The 18,066-nt window shown below is 52.2% G+C and overlaps 1 protein-coding gene across 1 annotated transcript in view; it reads left to right on the top strand.

Annotated features, from left to right (window-relative positions):
* The first annotated feature begins 827 nt into the window (after nucleotides 1–827).
* Nucleotides 828–18,066, top strand: part of LOC147097542 (uncharacterized) — a 31,298-nt gene continuing 14,059 nt past the window's right edge. Inside the window, exons 1-5 of the mRNA XM_085971395.1 lie at nucleotides 828–966; nucleotides 1,128–1,208; nucleotides 2,763–3,023; nucleotides 8,232–8,476; nucleotides 9,179–9,322. Coding sequence (XP_085827521.1) covers nucleotides 858–966; nucleotides 1,128–1,208; nucleotides 2,763–3,023; nucleotides 8,232–8,476; nucleotides 9,179–9,322 — 840 coding nt within the window. The 5' untranslated portion in view covers nucleotides 828–857. The remainder of the gene's footprint in view (nucleotides 967–1,127; nucleotides 1,209–2,762; nucleotides 3,024–8,231; nucleotides 8,477–9,178; nucleotides 9,323–18,066) is intronic.

Genomic DNA, 18,066 nt, shown 5'->3' with positions numbered 1-18,066 from the left:
AGGCCTAGCACCGGGGCCCTGCTGGTCCACCGGGGAGCGGGGTGCTGGTAAAAGAGCCCGGCAATCAAGAGGAGCGCCAGGCTGACCGATCGCGGCCTGCACCCCGCGGAAGGAGGCCAGAGGGGGCGGGTGCTGGCAGGCTGCCTGTAAAGCAAATGGCCACCCGGCACCTGTCATCAGACAATATTCAGAGTCCACTGTATAATGCTGGGAATTAAACCAGCATGAGGCTGCGGGAAACGCTGAGTGAGGAATCTGATCACACCCTGACCGCAGAGACTGACTCCCCAGACTGAGCAGAGATACTTGGTGCTTGGCTCTGGGTGCTGGACGATGGGTGCTGGGTGCTGAGGCAGGGTGCTGGGTGCTCAGGCAGGGTGCTGGGTGCTGAGGCAGGGTGCTCGTGCAGGATGCTGGGTGCTGGGTGCTCAGGGCAGGGTGCTGAGTGCTCGGGCAGGGTGCTGGGTGCTCGGGCAGGGTGCTGGGTGCTCGGACAGGGTGCTGGGTCCTGGGTGCTGGGCCCTGGGTGCTGGGTGCTCGGACCGGGTGCTGGGTGCTCAGGCTGGGTGCTGGGTGCTCGGACAGGGTGCTGGGTCCTGGGTGCTGGGCCCTGGGTGCTGGGCTCTGGGTGCTCGGTCTGGGTGCTGGGTGCTGGGCCCTGGGTGCTCGGTCTGGGTGCTGGGTGCTCGGGCTGGGTGCTGGGCTCTGGGTGCTGGGTCTGGGTGCTGGGTGCTGGGTGCTGGGCGCTGGGTGCTCACCACGGGCTCTGCCCATTTACCAGTGCCAGCTCACACTAACCCGAGGTGGATTTATGTTTTCAGAGAGTGCCGTAACGCTGAGACCGGGAGACGCACAGAATGCCTCGCTCCTTTCTGGTGAGGAGTAAGCGGGTTACCGTTTACCAGGGGCGGCGGTACAGTGATGATGAGTGCACGCAACAAAGACTCACGCCGGTGAACAGTGCAGGTAAGGAGCCCGCGCTCAGACAGGAGGCGACGTCCGCCGGTTACCTTCATCTTATCACAGGGGCAATCCAGAGAAAGAAATTGATGAAATGTGTGAGCCTAGTGGAGGGTTGATTGGTGTCTGGTCACAGAACAACTCCTGTTCATGTCCTGTCTCTACAGGACTGTCTGCCTGGCTTGTGTTAATCCGAGCAGTGGGAAACTGTGGCCTGGTTCCCCTCACTGCGGTCCTCAGCGAGCTGGGTATGTCAGCCCGGCTATGAGCTGTGGTATGGGCTGAGATTACAGGCTGTATTTGTCCAGGGAACGTTATCCATGGGGAACGTTATCCACAGGGAATGTTATCCACAGGGAGAGTTACCCACAGGGAGAGTTATCCACAGGGAATGTTATCCACAGGGAATGTTATCCACAGGGAACGTTATTCACAGGGAACGTTATCCACAGGGAGAGTTATCCACAGGGAACGTTATGCACAGGGAACGTTATTCACAGGGAGAGTTATCCACAGGGAATGTTATCCACAGGGAACGTTATTCACAGGGAGAGTTACCCACAGGGAGAGTTATCCACAGGGAATGTTATCCACAGGGAGAGTTATCCACAGGGAACGTTATGCACAGGGAATGTTATCCACAGGGAACGTTATCCACAGGGAACGTTATGCACAGGGAACGTTATTCACAGGGAGAGTTATCCACAGGGAATGTTATCCACAGGGAACGTTATGCACAGGGAACGTTATCCACAGGGAGAGTTATCCACAGGGAACATTATGCACAGGGAATGTTATCCACAGGGAACGTTATCCACAGGGAACGTTATGCACAGGGAACGTTATTCATAGGGAGAGTTATCCGCAGGGAATGTTATCCACAGGGAACGTTATGCACAGGGAACGTTATCCACTGGGAGAGTTATCCACAGGGAGAGTTATCCACAGGGAACGTTATCCACAGGGAATGTTATCCACAGGGAGAGTTATCCCATAGTCCCACTGCGAGGGCAAGGGCCTTGCTGAAACACAACTATTGGGCCTTTTGTACAGAGAGCAGTTGGACTCCGCTGTCCACTGTCTGTGAGTGGAATCAGGAGGAGCAATCAATGGCCTTTGTTGCATGGCCACTGATAGTGAGCAGGAGCAGGACCCACCTGAACCAAGGTCTACCCGCTCTCCCCGGGACCCAGGGTGGGCCCAGAGACTGTCCAGCTCTCTATGGCTCAGACTATGTTGGCCGAGGCTTGAGCTACAATCTGTACTGATGGTTATTTTTTCTCTCTCTGCTTTTCACGCTCTGTCCCGAGGCTCGGGCCAAGGCTGGTCTTCTCACAGCCCCCCAAAGCCCGCCCCTGGGAAGTACACTGACTGATGCTGGGTTTGGGCGGAGCGTCTGGTCGATGGGGCGGAGCGTCTGGTCGATGGGGCGGAGCATCTGGTCGATGGGGGTGGAGCGTCTGGTTGATGGGGTGGAGAGTCTGGTCGATGGGGGCGGAGCGTCTGGTCGATGGGGAGGAGCGTCTGGTCGATGGGGAGGAGCATCTGGTCGATGGGGGCAGAACGTCTGGTCGATGGGGGCGGAGCGTCTGGTCGATGGGGCGGAGCGTCTGGTCGATGGGGCGGAGCGTCTGGTCGATGGGGCTGAGTGTCTGGGCTGCCCATGTTCGCCGTGGTATCCAGCGCTGGCGCTGATGTTGCAGAGATCCCTTCTCATCCCTCTCACTGTGCTGGAGCTCGTATGTTCACTCAGACGTCTGCGCTGTCAGAGTTTCACCATTGACTATCTCTCTTTTCCACAGCAGGCGCTGGCCAAGTGGAGGCTGTGTCCCAGGGAGCGCCGAGTCTTTTAACCAAATTAGAGGAGCCCTTTCAGGGCATCGATCCCGTTGAGAAAAAGGCCTCGGTCAGAGGGTCAGAGTTGGGGTGCTGGAGGGAGCCTCAATCACACACTGGCTCAATAGGGCTTCGAGAGACACTCACAGACCCTCATGGAGCAGAGGAGGAGACATGCGAGAGAAAAGCCGAGTGTGAGAATGTCTGGGGACCTCTCTCCTCACCTGGTACGTCTTTAAAAATAAAAGTCTTCCTAACTTTCCCTTTGATTCTGTTTGTGATTATCTTGTGCCTCATGTTACTGTCTCTCCAACCAGTGCACAGAAGCTTACCATGAACCCGTCATAATCTAGAAGGTCCAACAAGCCACCTCCTGAACAACAGGACACTGGGGAAGAAAGTGACAGTTTCTCAAGCCTTTTTTTATAACTCTGACCCCTCACCCCCACCAACATCCCAGTCAACCTATATTTTTTCCCATTGCTTTTATATCCTTCTTATAATGGGCTGCCCACTATTGTACCCAATGCCCAACTGTGGCCCAACTAAGGTCTTGTATTCGATTCCTGTAGATACAAAGCCAAGAATTCAGTTTGCCTTTTAAGGTCTGATCTACTCTCAGTCACACCTTTAATGATGTGCGTATCTACACAGCAAGGTCCCTCTGCTCCATTTAACATTTCACCATTTAAGGTGCATTTCCTTTCCCTGTTCTTGCTTCTAAAATGTTTACTCACATTTTCCTACACCTGTCCTTACCCACCCACCCTGCCAGCCAGTCTCTCTCAATCTGTCATATCCCCAATCTGGTGTCATCAACAAACTTCAATATTCTCTCAAGTCCCAAGTCCAGATAATTGATGCGTATATAGTGAGTTGGAACAGTCCCAACAAAGGCCCTGGTGGAACATCACTCACATGTTCCCAGTCCCAGAAACGTCCTTCACCCGACCCTTTGCTTTCTGCCTCCCAGCTAGTTCGATATAAGAGGACACAGCCCCTCAGTTCCAGGTGCCGGTATCTTTTCCCGAAGTCTTGAACCTGATACTTTATCAAATGCTTTTGAAAATCCATAAACACCACATCTGCTGCATTTCCTTTCCTCTTGTTATTTCTTCAAAGAATTTGATTAGTTTGGTCAAGAGTGATCTTCCTTTTAGAGGTCCATGGGATTGGCCCTGATTTACTCACGTTTCTCCCAGTATTTCAGTTTACCAACTCTTCTTAGGCAGTCCCTCGGAGCTGAGGATGACTTGATTCCACATTAAAAATGAGTTCTCAGGTGACTGATGAGTCCAATGCGGGACCTACAGTCTCTGTCACAGGTGGGGCAGACGGTGGTTGAAGGGGCGGGTGGGTGGGGTGCTTGGGTTGACGTGCACTCCTTGCGCTGCCTGCGCTTGGCTTCCGCTTGCTCCCGGCGAAGAGACACGAGGTGTTCGGCGCCTTCCCGGATGCTTCTCCTCCACTTTCTGCGGTCTTGGGCCAGGGATTCCCAGTTGTCGGTGGGGATGTTACACTTTTCAAGGAGGCTTTGAGGGTGTCCTTGAAGCGTTTCCTCTGCCCACCTGGGGTTCTCTTGCTGTGTCGGAGCTCTGAGTAGAGCGCTTGTTTTGGGAGTCTCGTATCGGGCATGTGGACAATGTGACCCATCCATCGGAGCTGATTGAACGTGGTCAAAGCTTCGATGTTGGGGATGTTGGCCTGAGCGAGACCACTGATGTTGGTGCACCTATCCTGCCAATGGATTTGCAGGATCTTGCGGAGGCAGCGTTGGTGGTACCTCTCCAGTGTTTTGAGGTGCCTGCTGTACATGGTCCATGTCTCTGAGGCATACAGGAGGGCGGGTATCACTGCTGCCCTGTAGACCATGAGCTTAGTGCCGGGTTTGAGGTCCTGGTCTTCAAACACTCTCTTCCTCAGGCGACCGAAGGCTGCACTGGCACACTGAAGGTGGTGTTGGACTTTGTCGTCGATGTCTGCCCTTGTTGACAGTAGGCTCCCGAGGTTTCTCCCAGTATTTCAGTTTACTAACTGGACTATAATTCCCTGGTTTGTCCCCGTCTATTGTTGTGAAGAGGAGAGTCACCTGTGGGGGAGGTTCACAGACGTGAACAAAATCAGAAGGGTTAAAAACATTAATACGTGAATCAAATTAACTGAGAATTGAGAAACACAGACTTCCCACAGACAGAGAATTCTGGGTGGTGTGCTGGGACTGATGTCGGTGTGCTGGGAGTGATGGTGATGTGCTGGGAGTGATGTTGTGCTGGGACTGATGGCGGTGTGCTGGGACTGATGGCAGTGTGCTGGGACTGATGTTGTTGTGCTGGGACTGATGTTGTTGTGCTGGGACTAATGGCGGTGTGCTGGGACTGATGGCGGTGTGCTGGGACTGATGGCGGTGTGCTGGGAGTGATGGTGATGTGCTGGGAGTGATGTTGTGCTGGGAGTGATGGTGGTGTGCTGGGACTGATGTTGTTGTGCTGGGACTGATGTTGTTGTGCTGGGACTAATGGTGGTGTGCTGGGACTGATGGCGGTGTGCTGGGAGTGATGGTGATGTGCTGGGAGTGATGTTGTGCTGGGACTGATGGCGGTGTGCTGGGACTGATGGCAGTGTGCTGGGACTGATGTTGTTGTGCTGGGACTGATGGCGGTGTGCTGGGACTAATGGTGGTGTGCTGGGACTGTTGGCTGTGTGCTGGGCCTGTTGGCTGTGTGCTGGGACTGATGGCAGTGTGCTGGGACTGAGGGCGGTGTGCTGGGAGTGAGGGCGGTGTGCTGGGACTGAGGGCGCTGTGCTGGGACTGAGGGTGGTGTGCTGGGACTGAGGGCGGTGTGCTGGGACTGAGGGCGGTGTGCAGGGACTGAGGGTGGTGTGCTGGGACTGAGGGCGGTGTGCAGGGACTGAGGGCGGTGTGCAGGGACTGAGGGCGGTGTGCTGGGACTGAGGGCGGTGTGCTAGGACTGAGGGTGGTGTGCTGGGACTGAGGACTGTGTGCTGGGACTGATGGCGGTGTGCTGGGACTGATGTTGTTGTGCTGGGACTGATGTTGTTGTGCTGGGACTGATGTTGTTGTGCTGGGACTGATGGCGGTGTGCTGGGACTGATGTGCTGGGACTGATGTTGTGCTGGGACTGATGGCGGTGTGCTGGGACTCATGGCAGTGTGCTGGGGCTGATGGCGGTGTGCTGGGACTGATGGCGGTGTGCTGGGATGGATGGCGGTGTGCTGGGACTGATGTTGTTGTGCTGGGACTGATGGCGGTGTGCTGGGACTGATGGTGGTGTGCTGGGAGTGATGTTGTTGTGCTGGGACTGATGGCGGTGTGCTGGGATGGATGGTGGTTTGCTGGGACTGATGTTGTTGTGCTGGGACTGATAGCATGTGCTGGGAGTGATGGCGATGTGCTGGGAGTGATGGTGATGTGCTGGGACTGATGTTGTTGTGCTGGGACTGATGGCGGTGTGCTGGGACTGATGTTGTTGTGCTGGGACTGATGTTGTTGTGCTGGGACTGATGGCGGTGTGCTGGAACTGATGGCAGTGTGCTGGGACTGATGTGCTGGGACTGATGTTGTGCTGGGACTGATGGCGGTGTGCTGGGACTGATGGCGGTGTGCTGGGACTGATGGCGGTGTGCTGGGACTGATGGCGGTGTGCTGGGATGGATGGCGGTGTGCTGGGACTGATGTTGTTGTGCTGGGACTGATGGCGGTGTGCTGGGACTGATGATGGTGTGCTGGGAGTGATGTTGTTGTGCTGGGACTGATGGCGGTGTGCTGGGATGGATGGTGGTTTGCTGGGACTGATGTTGTTGTGCTGGGACTGATAGCGTGTGCTGTGAGTGATGGCGATGTGCTGGGAGTGATGGCGATGTGCTGGGCCTGATGTTGTTGTGCTGGGACTGATGGTGGTGTGCTGGGAGTGATGTTGTTGTGCTGGGACTGATGGTGGTGTGCTGGGAGTGATGGTGATGTGCTGGGACTGATGGCAGTGTGCTCAAACTGATGGCGGTGTGCTGGGACTGATGGTGTGCTGGGAGTGATGGCGATGTGCTGGGACTGATGGTGATTTGTTGGGACTGATGGCGGTGTGCTGGGACTGATGGCGGTGTGCTGGGAGTGATGGCGATGTGCTGGGACTGATGGCAGTGTGCTGGGAGTGATGGCGATGTGCTGGGACTGATGGCGGTGTGCTGGGACTGATGGCGGTGTGCTGGGACTGATGGTGGTGTGCTGGGATGGATGGCGGTGTGCTGGGACTGATGTTGTTGTGCTGGGACTGATGGCGGTGTGCTGGGACTGATGATGGTGTGCTGGGAGTGATGTTGTTGTGCTGGGACTGATGGCGGTGTGCTGGGATGGATGGTGGTTTGCTGGGACTGATGTTGTTGTGCTGGGACTGATAGCGTGTGCTGTGAGTGATGGCGATGTGCTGGGAGTGATGGCGATGTGCTGGGCCTGATGTTGTTGTGCTGGGACTGATGGCGGTGTGCTGGGAGTGATGTTGTTGTGCTGGGACTGATGGCGGTGTGCTGGGAGTGATGGTGATGTGCTGGGACTGATGGCAGTGTGCTCAAACTGATGGCAGTGTGCTGGGACTGATGGTGTGCTGGGAGTGATGGCGATGTGCTGGGACTGATGGTGATTTGTTGGGACTGATGGCGGTGTGCTGGGACTGATGGCGGTGTGCTGGGACTGATGGCGGTGTGCTGGGACTGATGGCGGTGTGCTGGGATGGATGGCGGTGTGCTGGGACTGATGGCGGTGTGCTGGGACTGATGGCACTGTGCTGGGGCTGCTGGTGTTGTGCTGATGGTGAGCTGATGGTTACTGATGGAGATTAAAGGACCGCCTAGTCATGTGTTAGATTTAGAGAATCAGAGGAAAGTAGAAGAAATTTGGTTAGTTTAAAATAAGCTTGAGCTAATTGTAATAAATTTCACTATGATTAAGAGTGACCAAACATTGTGACAGAAAGAAGTGTGACTCGCCCACTAAGTGGGCTCTACACTCTAGACCTGTATCTATGTCGATGTAGTGTTCTGCTGGAGACGGTGGCTGAGTGAACATGAGGTCAGGATAGGACCCGGTCCAGCTGTGACCCCTCACGGTTGAATTGCCCCATACTCACTGTCGAGACAGGTGAGGAATGGAAACTTGGGTGAGTTACTGAGGCCTGTGGGACTGAACCCAACAAGGAGGCAGCACAGTCCAGGCAGGTTCAGGAGCACCTGGGAAAAAACACCAGAACTGACGGAAAATAGGATCCTGAAGAAAACCAATGGCAAGTGTGAGTGAAATGGCTCCCAATGTGAGACGGAGAGTTTGTATTAGTCAAGGTCCCGCCTCACTCTGAGGGGATGTCGGTTAAATCTCCTTTAATGTATATTTATACCTCATTGAATGTTTTGATCGCTTTTACTTTCAGATAACTTGTTTCTCCCTCCGGAGGCTCCCCGGACCCTGGGATTACGATTCAGGCCCTACTCCTGGAGTGGTTACTCCACAGTGGGACTCAAGCACCTGGTTCAGGATTACCTGTCACCGATGTTAGACCCAAGGACCCCCCTCCAGAGCCCGAGCCCTGCACGAAGCATTGAGGAGAACAGCCACATACTCTTCACCCAGAGACCCCCGCACCAAGCTCCGTACAACTGCATCAAATGTGACAAGGTAAAGAGTCCCACTCACACTTGGGCACACCCAGTCACACCCAGCGACACTTACTGAAGGGATAAACGGTGCAGGGTGCCCTCCCTGGGTCAGTGCCTGTCAGTGACGGTACAGGGTGAACTGGCTGCGTGGCAGGGGAATCATTAACCCGTTGATGGTTCAATAAATTGTCAGCTGATGTACAGCCAGAGCCGCGGTGTGATAGAGCGTGTACTGATCCAAGTATTGGATTGAGAGGGATGACCTGCAGGTGTGAGGTCCGATCCACTAATCCAGAGGGCACCTTCTGACCCCCAGGTCCCAGCACATTTTCCATTCCCCCTCCTCAGACCCCATAGCCAGGGCATTCACACAGCCCCCAGTGTCCCCTTGAACTGTTGGTATGAATTTCCAGGGTTTGCGTTGATGTGATTGCGCGATGGGGTCCATGTGTCACCGAGCATTCGGGCAGCGGCTGACACTCAATCTCGCCACACCGCCCTGCTGAAGTTTGTAATGAACAAATCCAACTGTCTCCCCCTTGCCTGCAACCTCCTGTTGTAGGCCAGAGGGAGAGGCTCGGGCCCATGACAGCTGCGAGATTTACTGAGACAGGATAAACCCTCACCAGCGAGCCAGTCCCCAAACCCCCAGTGACGTGAGCGCTGTCAGTGCAGCCTCACCAAGGACTGGTCTTCACCATCAATCCTTCTTGTTGAGCAGGTGTTTTCGACTCCTCATGGGCTGGAGGTTCATGTCCGAAGATCACACAGTGGCAGCCAGCCCTTCACCTGTGAGGCGTGTGGGAAAGCCTTTGGACACTCGGTCAGTCTGGAGCAGCATCAAGCCACACACTCCCAAGTCAAGGTAAGACCCACAGTGTCCACACACAGGGCTGGATATTAACTCGGAGGCAGGGAGGGAGAGGGCTGGGGGTCTGGATTGAGGTTGGGAAACTCGAAAGACCATTTTTTTGTCTCCATTTCCCGGCCGCAACCAGCCAGATTGAGAGGCTGGCTGGCTGTCAGGCGGGTACGCCTTGGGCACCAGGCCACAGCTGGGGAGCGGAGAGGAGGGAGGCTGGGAGCAGGGGAGGGGAAGATGATCAGAGTCTGCAGGCAACATCAGGGAGGCCAGATCAAGGGGAAGATTGGAGGCCTCAAGGAGGAGATTGGAAGCACGGGCAGGGGTGGGGGGGGCGCGGGGATTCTGATCGTGGGGGTTTGACGAGGCAGGTATGCTGGATCCAGCGGGTAAGTGGAAAGGCACTTGCATCCTAGATCCAACAGTTCTCGCCTCCCTTTAGCTGCCGGGTTTCCCGAGGGCTGGGAAACCCGGCCCGGGTTAAATTTTAAATGGTGGATAAATATGAGGCATGCAGCCTCACAGTAATATTTAAATTGCCAATCCACATCCTGCGAACGAGGTGCTTGCCCCGCCCCCCTGTACATGTAGATCTTGGATGAGGACATCATAGAATCAGAGGAAATTACAGCACAGAAGGAGGCCATTCGGCCCATTGTGTCCGTGCCGGCCGACAAAGAGCTCTCCAGCCTAATCCCACTTCCCAGCTCTTGGTCTGTAGCCCTGCAGGTTCCGGCATTTCAAGTGCGTCCCCGAGTACTTTTTAAATGTGATGAGGGTTTCTGCCTCTGTCACCCTTTCAGGCAGTGAGTTCCAGACCCCCACCGCCCTCTGGGTGAAAAAAGTTTCTCCTCAACCCTCCTCTAAACCTCCGACCAATTACTTTAAATCTGTGCCCCCTGGTTTCTGACCATTCTGCTAAGGGAAATAGGTCCTTCCTATCCACACTATCTCAACCCCTCATAATTTTACTCACCTCAATAAGGTCTCCCCTCAGCCTCCGCTGTTCCAAAGAAAACAACCCCAGCCTCTCCAATCTTTCCTCATAGCTAAAATTCTCCAGTCCTGGCAACATCCTCGTAAATCTCCTCTGCACCCTCTCTAGTGCAATCACATCTTTCCTGTAATGTGGTGACCAGAACTGCACGCAGTACTCTAGCTGTGGCCTGACTAGTGTTTTATACAGTTCAAGCATAACCCCCCTGCTCTTGTATTCTATGCCTCAGCTAATAAAGGCGAGTATTCCGTATGCCTTCTTAACCACCTTATCTACCTGTCCTGCTACCTTCAGGGACATGTGGACATGGATTCCAAGGTCCCTCTGTTCCTCTAAATTTCTCAGTGTCCTACCATTTATTGTGTATTCCGTTGCCTCGTTAGCCCTCCCCAAATGCATTACCTCACACTTCTCCGGATTGAATTCCATTTGCCACTTTTCTGCCCACCTATCTGTGATACCTTCCATAGTGGAATAGTCTGCTGCAGTTAAACATAAAGAGCAGATACAAGAGAAAGACAGAGGAGAAAGGGAGACCAGGTCACATTGAAGGGAACCTAAAAATAAGTCAAGGGGAGGAATTTAGTGGATTTAATACAAATAAGAAAATGGTTATGGAGGAAATAATGGGACTTAAAACTTTAGGAACTGATGTTTTCCAGCCCAGGGTATTAAATGGAACAAGGGAAGAAATTGCAGGTGTGTTAGTCATCATTATCCTACCTCTCTAGGTTCGGGAATTGTGCCTTTGAATTGGAAAATTTTCAAATGTCACTCCATTCTTTAAGAAGGGAGGGAGGAAGAAACCAGGAAACTACAGGCCCGTCAGTTTAACGTCAGTTGTGGGGAACTTACTGGAATCTATCACCAGGGACAGAATGACTGAACACTTGGACAAGTATGAGCTGATCAAAGTCAGCGTGTATTTGGGAAGAGTAGGTCAGGTCTGAGGAATCTAGTTGCATTTCTTGAGTATGTCACTGGCATAGTGAATAAGGGAGTGTCGATGGATGTTGTCTATATGAACTTCCAGAAGACATTATGGGTCAGCCCTAGCTCAGCACTCTCGCCTCTGAATCAAAAGGTTGTGGGTTCGGCCCCACTCCAGAGAAATGAGCACAAACATCTAGGCTGACACTCCAGTGCAGTGCTGGGGGAGTGCTGCACTGTCGGAGGTGCCGTCTTTCACCCCCGCCTGTCCTCTCAGGTGGCCATAAATGATCCCATGGCACTATTGGAAGAAGAGCAGTGGAGTTCTCCCCGGTGTCCTGGCCAATATTTAACCCTCAAACTACATCAACAAAATGGTTACCTGGTCATTATCACATTGCTGTTTGTGGGAGCTTGCTGTGAGCAAATTAGCTGCCGCTTTTCCTACTTTACAACAGTGACTACACTTCAAAAAGTACTTCATTGGCAATGAAGAGCATGGGGATGTCCAGTGGTTAGTAAAAGTGCTATATCAATGCAATCATTCTTTTAATTTGACAGGGGAGAGAGTGGGGCAGTGGGATTAGTTTGGGATTGATACAGGGCTATGGGAAGTGAGTGGGGCAGTGAGATTAGTTTGGGATTCGTACAGGGCTATGGGAAGTGAGTGGGGTCATGGGTAAGTTTGGGAATGATACAGGGCTATGGGGAGAGAGTGGGGCAGTGGGATTAGTTTGGGATTGATACAGGGCTATGGGAAGTGAGTGGGGCAGTGAGATTAGTTTGGGATTCGTACAGGGCTATGGGGAGAGAGTGGGGTCATGGGTAAGTTTGGGAATGATACAGGGCTATGGGGAGAGAGCAGGGAAGTGGGATTAGTTTGGGATTGATACAGGGATATGGGGAGAGAGCGGGGCAGTGGGATTAGATTGGGATTGATACAGGGCTATGGGAAGTGAGTGGGGCAGTGAGATTAGTTTGGGATTCATACAGGGCTATGGGGAGAGAGTGGGGTCATGGGTAAGTTTGGGAATGATACAGGGCTATGGGGAGAGAGCAGGGCAGTGGGATTAGTTTGGGATTGATACAGGGCTAGGGGGAGAGATCGGGGCAGTGGGATTAGTTTGGGATTGATACAGGGCTATGGGGAGAGAGCGGGGCAGTGGGATTAGTTTGGGATTGATACAGGGCTATGGGGAGAGCGGGGCAGTGGGATTAGTTTGGCAATGATACAGGGCTAGGGGGAGAGAGCGGGGCAGTGGGATTAGTTTGGGATTGATACAGGGCTATGGGGAGAGAGCGGGGCAGTGTGATTAGTTTGGGATTGATACAGGGCTATGGGGAGAGAGCAGGGCAGTGGGATTAGTTTGGGATTGATACAGGGCCATGGGGAGAGAGCGGGGCAGTGGGATTAGTTTGGGATTGATACAGGGCTATGGGGAGAGCGGGGCAGTGGGATTAGTTTGGGATTGATGCAGGGCTATGGGGAGAGAGTGGGGCAGTGGGGTGAGATTGGGTTTGATACTGGGCTATGCGGAGAGAGTGGGGCAGTGGGGTAAGTTTGGGATTGATACAGGGCTATGGGGAGAGAGCGGGGCAGTGGGGTTAGTTTGGGATTGATACAGGGCCATGGGGAGAGAGCGGGGCAGTGGGATTAGTTTGGGATTGATACAGGGCTATGGGGAGAGAGCAGGGCAGTGGGATTAGTTTGGGATTGATACAGGGCCATGGGGAGAGAGCGGGGCAGTGGGATTAGTTTGGGATTGATACAGGGCTATGGGGAGAGCGGGGCAGTGGGATTAGTTTGGGATTGATGCAGGGCTATGGGGAGAGAGTGGGGCAGTGGGGTGAGATTGGGTTTGATACTGGGCTATGCGGAGAGAGTGGGGCAGTGGGGTAAGATTGGGATTGATACAGGGCTATGGGGAGAGAGCGGGGCAGTGGGGTTAGTTTGGGATTGATACAGGGCTATGAGGAGAGAGCAGGGCAGTGGGATTAGTTTGGGATTGATACAGGGCTATGGGGAGAGCGGGGCAGTGGGATTAATTTGGCAATGATACAGGGCTAGGGGGAGAGAGCGGGGCAGTGGGATTAGTTTGGGGATTGATACAGGGCTAGGGGGAGAGATCGGGGCAGTGGGATTAGTTTGGGATTGATACAGGGCTATGGGGAGAGAGCGGGACAGCGGGATTAGTTTGGGGATTGATACAGGGCTGGGGGAGAGATCGGGGCAGTGGGATTAGTTTGGGATTGATACAGGGCTATGGGGAGAGAGCGGGGCAGTGGGATTAGTTTGGGATTGATACAGGGCTATGGGGAGAGCGGGGTAGCGGGATTAGTTTGGCAATGATACAGGGCTAGGGGGAGAGAGCGGGGCAGTGGGATTAGTTTGGGATTGATACAGGGCTATGGGGAGAGAGCGGGGCAGTGGGATTAGTTTGGGATTGATACAGGGCCATGGGGAGAGAGCGGGGCAGTGGGATTAGTTTGGGATTGATACAGGGCTATGGGGAGAGCGGGGCAGTGGGGTGAGATTGGGTTTGATACTGGGCTATGCGGAGAGAGTGGGGCAGTGGGGTAAGTTTGGGATTGATACAGGGCTATGGGGAGAGAGCGGGGCAGTGGGGTTAGTTTGGGATTGATACAGGGCTATGGGGAGAGAGCAGGATCATGGGATTAGTTTGGGGATTGATACAGGGCTATGGGGAGAGAGCGGGGCAGTGGGATTACTTTGGGATTGATACAGGGCTATGGGGAGAGCGCGGCAGTGGGATTAGTTTGGGAATGATACAGGGCTATGGGGAGAGCGGGGTAGTAGGATTAGTTTGGGATTGATGCAGGGCTATGGGGAGAGCGCGGCAGTGGGATTAGTTTGGTAACATAGAAACATAGAAGATAGGAGCAGGAGTAGGCCATTCGGCCCCTCGAGCCTGCTCCGCCATTTAATGTGATCATGGCTGATCATCCAAATTCAGTACCCTGTCCCTGCTTTCTCCCCATATCCCTTGATCCCTTTAGCCTCAAGAAATATATCCAACTCCTTCTTGAATATATTTAATGAATTGGCCTCAACTGCCCTGTGTGGCAGAGAATTCCACAGGTTCACCACTCTCTGGGTGAAGAAATTCCTCCTCATCTCTGTCCTAAATGGCTTACCCCTTATCCTTAGACTGTGACCCCTGGTTCTGGACTCCCCCGCCATCAGGAACATCCTTCCTGCATCTAGTCTGTCTAGTCCTGTTAGAATTTTATAAGTTTCAATGACATCCCCTCTCATTCTTCTAAACTCCAGCGAATAAGCCCAATCGACCGAATCTCTCCTCATACGTCATTCCTGCCATCCCAGGTATCAGTCTGGTGAATCTTCGCTGCACTCCCTCCATGGCAAGAACATCCTTCCTCAGATAAGGTGACCAAAACGGCACACAATACTCAAGGTGTGGCCTCACCAAGGCCCTGTACAACTGCAGCAAGACATCCTTGCTCCTGTACTCAAATCCTCTCGCTATGAAGGCCAACATACCATTTGCCTTCTTAACCGCCTGCTGCACCTGCATGCTTATCTTCAGCAACTGGTGCACAAGGACACCCAGGTCTCGTTGCACTTCCCCTTTTCCCAATCTATTGCCGATCAGATAATAATCTGTCTTCCTGTTTTTGCCACCGAAGTGGATAACCTCGCATTTATCATCATTATACTGCATTTGCCATGCATCTGCCCAATCACCCAAGCTGTCCAAATTGTACTAGAGTTTCTCTGCATCCTCCTCACAGCACACACGCCCACCCAGCTTTGTGTCATCTGCAAACTTGGAGATATTACATCTAGTTCCCTTGTCTAGATCATTTATATATATTGTGAATAGCTGGGGTCCGAGCACCGTACCCTGTGGTTCCCTACTAGTCACTGCCTGCCACTCGGAAAAAGACTCGTTTATTCCAACTCTTTGCTTCCTGTCTGCCAACCAGTTCTCTATCCAAGACAGTACCTTACCCCCAATCCCATGTGCTTTAGCTTTACACGCTAATCTCTTATGCGGGACCTTATCAAAAGCCTTCTGAAAGTCCAACATCCACTGGTTCTCCCGTATCTATTTTACCAGTTACATCCTCAAAAAATTCCAGTAGATTAGTCAAGCATGATTTACCTGTTCTAAATGCATGTTGACTTTGTCCGGTCCTGTCACTGTTTTCTAAGTGCTCTGCTATTACATCTTTTATAATGGACTCTAGCATTTTCCCCACTACCGATGTCAGGCTATAATTCCCCGTTTTTTCTCTACCACCCTTTTTAAATAGTGGGGTTACATTAGCTATCCTCCAATCCATGGGAACTGTTCCAGAGTCTATAGAATTTTGGAAGATGACCAGCAATGCATCTACTATTTCTAGGGCCACTTCCTTAAATACCCTAGGATGTAGATTATCAGGCCCTGGGGATTTATTGGCCTTCAAGCCCATCAATTTCCCTAACACCATTTCACTACAAATACTGATTTCATTCAATTCCTCCCTCTCATTAGACCCTATGTTCCCTGACATCTCTGGGAGGTTATTTGTGTCCTCCTTTGTGAAGACAGAACCAAAGTTTAATTGGCCTGCAATTTCTTTGTTCCCCATTATAAATTCCCCTGATTCTGACTGCAAGGGACCTACGCTTGACTTCACCAATCTTTTTCTTTTCACATATCTATAGAAGCTTTTACAGTCAGTTTTTATGTTCCCTGCAAGCTTACTCTCATAATGTAGGAATTGACGAATTCCTACGAATAACTGAGATCGACACAGGAGAACAATGAAACAGGTCCTTACTCAACGGAGATGCCACGAGGACTGCCTGGGCAGTCACGTGGTTTGCGACATGACGTCATTGCGTTTGCCCGCGTTTTCCCGCGCTCTTAAAGGGGCCACGCCCCGTACATACAAACTCTATATACAAAACACAGTAATGCCTAACATAATGGTACAGGCTTAGGCTGGTGTTAGAACATCGTTAAAGAGAATTATATACAGTTAGCCAGAGTCATTCAGTGGTTCTGCCACAATAATCTATTTTCCCCCTCTTAATTAATCCCTTTGTCCTCCTTTGCTGAATCTTAAACTGCTCCCAATCCTCAGGTTTGCTGCTTTTTCTGGCCAAATTATATGTCCTCTCCTTGGATCTTATGCTATCCCTAATTTCCCTTGTTATCCATGGTTGAGTCACCTTTCTTGTTTTATTTTTATGCCAAACAGGGATAAACAAATTCTGTAGTTCATCCATGCGATCTTTGAATGTTTGCCATTGCCTATCCACCATCAACCCTTTAAGTAACGTTCCCGAATCCATCCTAGCCAACTCGCGTCTCATACCATCGTAGTTTCCTTTATTTAAATTCAGGAACCTAGTCTCTGAGTCAACTACTTCACTCTCCATCTTAATGAAGAATTCTATCATATTATGATCGCTCCGCCCCAAGGGGCCTCGCACAACAAGATTGCTAATTAATCCTTTCTCATTACATAATACCCAGTCTAAGATGGCTTGATCTCTGGTTGGTTCCTCGACATGTTGGTCAAGGAAACCATCCCGTATACACTCCAGGAATTCCTCCTCCACAGTATTGTTACTAATTTGGTTAGCCCAATCTATATGTAGATGAAAGTCACCCATGATAACTGCTGTGCCCTTATTGCACGCGTCTCTAATTTCCCGTTTCATGCCATCCCCAACCTCAGCATTACTGTTTGGGGGTCTGTACACAACTCCCACTAACGTTTTCTGCCCCTTGGTATTTCTCAGCTCTGCCCATACAGATTCCACATCATCAGAGCTGATATCCTTCCTTACTGTTGTGTTATTCTCCACTTTAACCAGCAATGCTACCCCACCTCCTTTTCCTTTTCTCCTGTCCTTCCTGAATATTGAATACCCCTGGATGTTGAATTCCCAGTCTTGGTCACCCTGGAGCCATGTCTCCGTAATCCCAATTATATCATATCCGTTTGCATCTATTTGCACAGCTAATTCATCCACCTTATTATGAATGCTCCTCGCATTAAGACACAAAGGGGGAAAAATTCAGCTGGTTTCTGCCTCCCGTTAGCGCCTTAAGTGGGCGCTAATGGGGCGCAAAGCAACTAACACCCGGGCGCGGCGATAACTGCGCCTCTCACGAAATTGACCGGACATTTTGCGGCGGCGCTAAACAATACCGCCCGATCTCCTGCGCACGCAGATCTTGATGTGATTCGAGAGTGCAAAGCCCTTGTGACGCCCAGGAACGGAAATTGAGTGGCGCCCCCCTCCTTTCCGCCTGGCGCAACCAGCGACAGGTCGACTGGAACGCTTCCCAGTCGCTGTGGGGCTGGGGGGGCGCTATTTAAAAGGGGCCTCTTCCTGGCTTTTGTGTGGTAGCCATTTTTGCACCACTCGTTCTGAGAGAGAGAGATTTTGAGAGAGACAAAGAGAGAAAGAGAGACTTCTGCATTGAGTTAACGTTGTCTGAGGTAGTTTTGGCTTCTGACCATAACTTTGCAGGTACTTTGGTTTTTGACCTTCATAACTTTGATTGCCTAGATACTATGGGGGCTGCAATGGATGGGGACGTCGTCCTTCTCCATCACATTCAGAGGGCACAGAGAGAGAGTGGCAATCATGGCCAGATGGAGGAGGGCCAACAGGCCTCGGTACAGGAGACCTTACCCTCCCAGGGTATTTCGCCAACAGTTCTCCTACATTAATATGTCTGAGGAGCAGTGTTTGCGAAGGCTGTGCTTCAGCAAGGAGGTGGTCACTGAGCTCTGCCACCTGCTTCAGCCAGATCTGCAGCCTCAACTG

Source organism: Somniosus microcephalus, chromosome 31 (genome assembly GCF_052327205.1).
Source record: "Somniosus microcephalus isolate GS21.2 chromosome 31, FLI_Smic_1.0, whole genome shotgun sequence".
In the NCBI taxonomy this organism is placed as follows: Eukaryota; Metazoa; Chordata; class Chondrichthyes; order Squaliformes; family Somniosidae; genus Somniosus; species Somniosus microcephalus.
This window is presented reverse-complemented; position numbering and strand designations above follow the sequence as displayed.